The 6,258-nt window shown below is 41.5% G+C and overlaps 1 protein-coding gene across 1 annotated transcript in view; it reads left to right on the forward strand.

Moving 5' to 3' along the window:
* The window catches only part of LOC123135664 (alpha/beta-gliadin clone PW1215-like), a 6,862-nt gene extending 1,050 nt beyond the window's left edge, over window positions 1–5,812 (forward strand). The window contains exon 2 of the mRNA XM_044554843.1: window positions 5,356–5,812. Within this exon, the coding sequence (XP_044410778.1) occupies window positions 5,356–5,658 (303 nt within the window). The 3' untranslated portion in view covers window positions 5,659–5,812. The remainder of the gene's footprint in view (window positions 1–5,355) is intronic.
* Window positions 5,813–6,258: the final 446 nt, after the last annotated feature.

A 6,258-nucleotide genomic window follows, 5' to 3' on the forward strand; every position in this document is an offset into this window, starting at 1 on the left:
AACAACAACAACAACAACAACAACAACAACCGTCGAGCCAGGTCTCCTACCAGCAGCCTCAGCAACAATATCCATCGGGCCAGGGATCCTTCCAGCCATCTCAGCAGAACCCACAGGCCCAGGCCTCTGTCCAGCCTCAACAACTTCCCCAGTTCGAGGAAATAAGGAATCTAGCACGGCAGACGCTACCGGCAATGTGCAATGTCTACATCCCTCCATATTGCTCGACCACCATTGCGCCATCTGGCATCTTTGGTACTAACTGAGAAGAGAAGAACTTGTACTAGATATATGAAACACCGTTTCCTTAGTCCATGGTTTGGTCGTTGTAGCGGTGGAAAAATAAAGTGACATGCACTATCATGTAAGAACCCGAACTATACTAGTTCAAACTTGGGAATAAAAGACAAACACATGTCTTGTCTGCATATGATTGTTTGTTTGAGTTCCATTCATGTGCCCGTTCACAAGTTCACCCATAATTATATATATTACATAATAAGTATATATTTATGTTTCATTAATCTAAAGATAACAAAATGAGTTTGAAACTTGAATTAAATTGAAGTATTTTCTTGGACTTTCAAATTAAGTATTATTAAAGTAGTAAGGACTATCCACATCCTTGGCTTGCCCTTGATCAATTATTTCCAGAGAAGCATTCAATTCATCAATCAATTACATTGGTTTTTGTGACTCGTACTTCTCCTCATCATGAGTATCATTGCGGCTACTCCAAATCGCCCACATAACCGAAGCATTAATAGCACTCTTCTTGCATCAAGTAAATATGGATCGAAGATATCACTTGACCATGTTTCCGGGTGCAACCTTGGGAGTTTTATGTCAAAATATTCTCAAGCAGAATCCAAGAATAAACTTGCATGCTCATGTGTGATAAGGGCATATGAAGTAACATTTCCTCCCCATGGCCACACATAGGGCACACACATAACCCCATCACATGCCTTTTTAGTTATGCATATGAAGGTAGGATGTTTTTAATTACTCTCCACCAAAATACTCTTAACTTGGCTTGTACCCTAAGCTTTCGTTGCCTTTTCAATTTCTCTTCCCCACTAGACAAACTAGACAGTCCATCTACCACACCATACCTTGTGTCCATCATGGCTCTGTACAACAATTGAACAGGACAAATGTCATTTCTTTATGATACCCACGACCAAGTGTCCTCTGCTCGATTGTTTGGTCGTGGCATATTAAGGATGACCACCTCATCTGATGGGACAAACACCTAACGTATGAAAGGAGTGTTCCAGTTGCCCATGTTTTTCATCTCGATAAGATCAGCTACAAGTTGGACCGGAGTTTCTCATGCACCATAGTGGTTTCATCAGCGGCATGCCCTGCACACATTTATCATGCCATATCTTTGTAGTGTGCATTCCCAATTTGTCACAACATACCCTCCTTCAAACCTTTTTGCCTTTCAGAATAGCACGCCAAGCTAGCGATGCACTATGCGGTAACCCACATTTGAAAAAAAATAATCTCATTTCATGGTATCTTCCACGAAGGACCCTCGCACATGAGTTATCTAGATAGAAATAGCCATGTATGTTTAGCAAACTTTGCATAAGTGAATAGATCAAGGTCGTGGAAACCCAAGCCTCCAATTACACCCAGCCTCTCTACCAACAAGATGTCCAAAGACATCAAGGATACACAAAGCCAAAAAAGAAAATAAAAAGAGCAGAAGAAAAAAATACCCTGCCATGGTGATCAATCACTAGAATCAGAAGCACTCTAACCACCACCGAAGACAACGCCCGAATTACAAAAAAGGTTCTCCAAAAGCAACGCCCCCAAGAATGAAACAATGCACAAGCATTGTCGTTGCCCGATCAAAGATCATGGGTTTTCACCCTGGAAAAATTTCGAGTTCACTATAAAATAATGCCTTCAACAAGGCCATTGCCAAGTACAACCAATAAGAGCCGGACCTTGGGTTTTCACCCTAGGAATTGAGACTCGATACTCGAGGAGTACCACCAAAAGTGTAGTCCGCAAGTGTTGCCGCCCCCGCTTGCCGAGGCCGTTGTTGCAAGTCACCAACCACCTGTCATACATTTGTCGTCGCATCCAATACACCCTTCCGCTGAAGCTTCAAGACCTCCAACCGCATCCGCCATGACTTTCTCCAAGTCTATGAATGCCTTGAGAATCTTGAGTTAGACATGTCCAATGACATAAATAAGAAATCGAAGCTTCGTGACACGTCCTCTTGAGGCCGTGTTGCCTGATAATATTAGCGTGCACGACCGGAGCCTTTCCGATCTAGATATCCAGGGGCGACATACACCAATCCATATAGATCTCCGCTCGGTAAGACCGGAACTCATCAACGGCCAGATCCAAGAGGTCGACATCCGGTAGAAAGATGACTTGGCGGAAGAAGAGCATCAGGGCCAAACCGCCATTACTAGTCCGAAGCTAATAGCCCCCACGCCACCCTCCTCTCGATCCAGACCTGCAGAAAATGACCAACAACGCCGCGTCGTGCCACTCGCATCCATGGAGGCTTGAACTTGGCAAGACGCCAACCATGGCTGGAGACAGGGACCAGCCACTCCTGGTCGGATCCGGTGACTCCTAGTCCCACCACTGCCACTACGGCGGCACCGCGTGTAGCCTACAAGCCCATCCATGATGATGTCTGATTAGAAGGATACATGGATATACAGATGAAATGGCCCTCGTTATCCCTCCAACAATATATATAAAGCTTATTGGGACATGAGAAAGCTCGCACAATTTTATAGCGGCTATGGAAATGTGTTGCCAAATAGAGATATAAGATTTTCGTTTGGCATCTAGACCGCTTGTGTCATCCTTAATCGATGACCACTCCAATTTTTCCGGCGGGCCTTCCCTATGGTACTGCAGCCTTACATGTGTATGGGTTTCATACTGCTATTCTGTCCAGTCGGAAAAGGAGACAACCAAAATTACTTGGAGTTGATAACTAATATGTTTCCTTTAACTACCACGTGCACGACGAGGATTTACGGCACGCAAGTGCAGGGGCAGGTACTGGTGCCGCCTTTTATTCTAGCCTCCAATTTTCAAATTTCTATATCTTTCAAACAAAAAAATCAACTTAAGTTGTGTTTTCATATTCGTGTTTCTTGCCGCCAGCGCTTTGAAATAATATTCATTTTGAATATATTTTGGCAATTTTTAAACACAATGTTAATTTCCATTGTTTGAAACTTAGTACGAGCGACCGATAATATTCAATTATTTTGTGTCTCTGACCAACAGAAAAAAATGCTTGAAATTGCATCTTTGAAACTTGTTGAAACTGGGCATTTTCTAATGCAAAAGCGGTAAGTTTTCATCGTTGAAACTTAAAGGTTTTTGATGGATTTTCTTCTTTACTGTGCCCTACTTCATGAATCGTGAGACAAATCGAGCAGGCGGCAGGGCTTGGCCAGTGAGTGCCCTTGCACTTAGGTGCCCCAGCGAATTTCCACTTGCATCGTAGCATTCTTTTTCCGAGTCCTGCGAACGAACGATGGTGCATACAAAAAGTCTATCCTATATGCGTACATGTGCATGATCAAAACATGTTTCTACGTGCATCTGCTATAAATCTCGACCATTTTGAACACAAATCATGACCATTAGAATACATGATTAGTGGATCATACTATCGTAACCTATGTGAGATCATGTGGAGTAATATATTATAGTATATAGATAGATCTATGTTGTATTTTTTTTGTTAGAAAAATATTTGTCATTACATATTTAGATTTATGCATCTGTTCTTGCCAAAAAAATCACTAACATTTCACAGTGGAAAGTTTGTAATTATATCATATTGAACACCAATGTTTTCCCGCAAAAGAAAATAATGCCTATGCATATGCTTTTATATTATTATTATTGTTTCAAATATATCCATATATTATTTTTGGTTGTACAACCATAATTTTCTTATCCCTCTCGTTCCACTAAATGCTCCTAGTCACTGAATTATATACACCAAATAAACCCCTTTGCACGTCGTTAATGACCAAAAAAAGTTGATGCTGGCTATGTTCTCTGATGTCAGCATGATATCATATATAGTGATTAGCATGAACGAATCCCTTTGACTCATGCGTACTCCCTTCGGAAAGAAATATAAGAGCGTTTAGATAACTAAAGTTGTGATCTAAACACTCTTATATTTCTTTAAAGAGGGAGTATAAATTAAGAAGTCCAAGATAAAGAAATGCTGGTCCTTGATTTGTTGTTGACTCTTATATTTCTTTAGAGAGGAAGTATAAATTAAGAAGTGCAAGATAAATAATGCTGATCCTTGATTTGTTTTTGACGTCAGCATGCCATCATTACCTTGTAGTTATCATACAAATTGGATCTTTCATACAGAGTTGGAGGCCTGCTCCTTTGATCCGCACACGCTTAAACACAAAAAGCATGTATATGTTTTGTCTCCGGATTTCAACTCGTGCTTGGCCAACAAATATGGTCTGATCGGGACATCGGGTAGAGGAAAAGGCAAGTTTGCTAATACGCCTGGTGGAAATGCCTTTGATTAGGGCATCTACAACAGCGACCAGTAAATTTCCACCCGCAATTTGTTGGAATTCCGCCTTCAGAATCGATTACATCAGATACGAGGAACACACGCGCACAAAAAAATGACAACCAAGGGCCCTTGTCGTGTCCTCTTTTCTCATTATTTTCTTGTTTCTCAAATCACTGTATTACAAATCTGATGCACCGGTGTGCATATATATGAATGACCTCACGAGCTATAGCTATCTAACCTAAACCGACTCAAACAACTACTCCTGGCGGGACACACGTTGGAACATAACTAGGACACGGACAGCATGCATGCTAATTCCTAATACTACACGGCTTGCAAACCGGCCACCCCAAGTACATCTCAACTTACCTAGTTAATTATCCGACCAGCTTGATCACGATTACACCAAACTAACTCAGGCATTGTTTGGATTATCCCAACAATCACCCCTAATCCAAACATCCGTCTCTTTATCCGACGACACACAAGACACGCAGACGACCACCTGTTCATCTTGTTAGGCTGGCTGCGTCCGGTGACGCAACTTACAACAACAACAACAACAACAAATCCTTCAACAAATTCTTCAACAAATTCTGCAACAACAACAACAACTGATTCCATGCAGGGATGTCGTCTTGAAACAACACAACATAGCGCATGCAAGCTCACAAGTATTGCAACAAAGTAGTTACCAACTATTGCAACAATTATGTTGTCAACGGTTGTGGCAGATCCCCGAGCAGTCGCGGTGCCAGGCCATCCACAATGTCGTCCATGCTATTATTCTGCAACAACAACAACAACAACAACAACAACAACAACAACAACAACAACAACAACAACAACAACAACAACCGTCGAGCCAGATCTCCCTCCAGCAGCCTCAACAACAGTATCCATCAGGCCAGGGCTCCTTCCAGCCATCTCAGCAAAACCCACAGGCCCAGGGCTCTGTCCAGCCTCAACAACTGCCCCAGTTCGAGGAAATAAAGAACCTAGCGCTGCAGACGCTACCGGCAATGTGCAATTTCTACATCCCTCCATATTGCTCGACCACCATTGCGCCATTTGGCATCTTCGGTACTAACTGAGAAGATAAGAACTCTAGTACTAGATATATATGAAACACCGTTTCCTTAGTCCATGGTTTGGTCGTTGTAGCGGTGAAAAAATAAAGTGGCATGCACTATCATGTAAGAACCCAAACTATACTAGTTCAAACTTGGGAATAAAAGACAAACACATGTCTTGTCTGCATATGATTGTTTGTTTGAGTTCCATTCATGTGCCCGTTCACAAGTTCACCCCTAATTATATATATTACACATTAAGTAGATATTTATGTTTCATTAATCTAAAGAAAACAAAATGAGTCTGAAACTTGAATTAAATTGAAGTATTTTCTTGGACTTTCAAATTAAGTATTATTAAAGTAGTAAGGACTATCCATATCCTTGGCTTGCCCTTGATCAATTATTTCCAAGGAAGCATTCAATTCATCAATCAATTACATTGATTTTTGTGCCTGGTACTTCTCCTCATCATGAGTATCATTGCGGCTACTCCAAATCGCCCACATAACCGAAGCATTAATAGCACTCTTCTTGCATCAAGGAACTATGGGTTGAAGATATCACTTGACCATGTTTCCGGGTGCAACCTTGGGAGTTTTATATCAAAATATTCTTAAG

This window comes from Triticum aestivum, chromosome 6B (genome assembly GCF_018294505.1).
Source record: "Triticum aestivum cultivar Chinese Spring chromosome 6B, IWGSC CS RefSeq v2.1, whole genome shotgun sequence".
NCBI classification, from domain to species: domain Eukaryota; kingdom Viridiplantae; phylum Streptophyta; class Magnoliopsida; order Poales; family Poaceae; genus Triticum; species Triticum aestivum.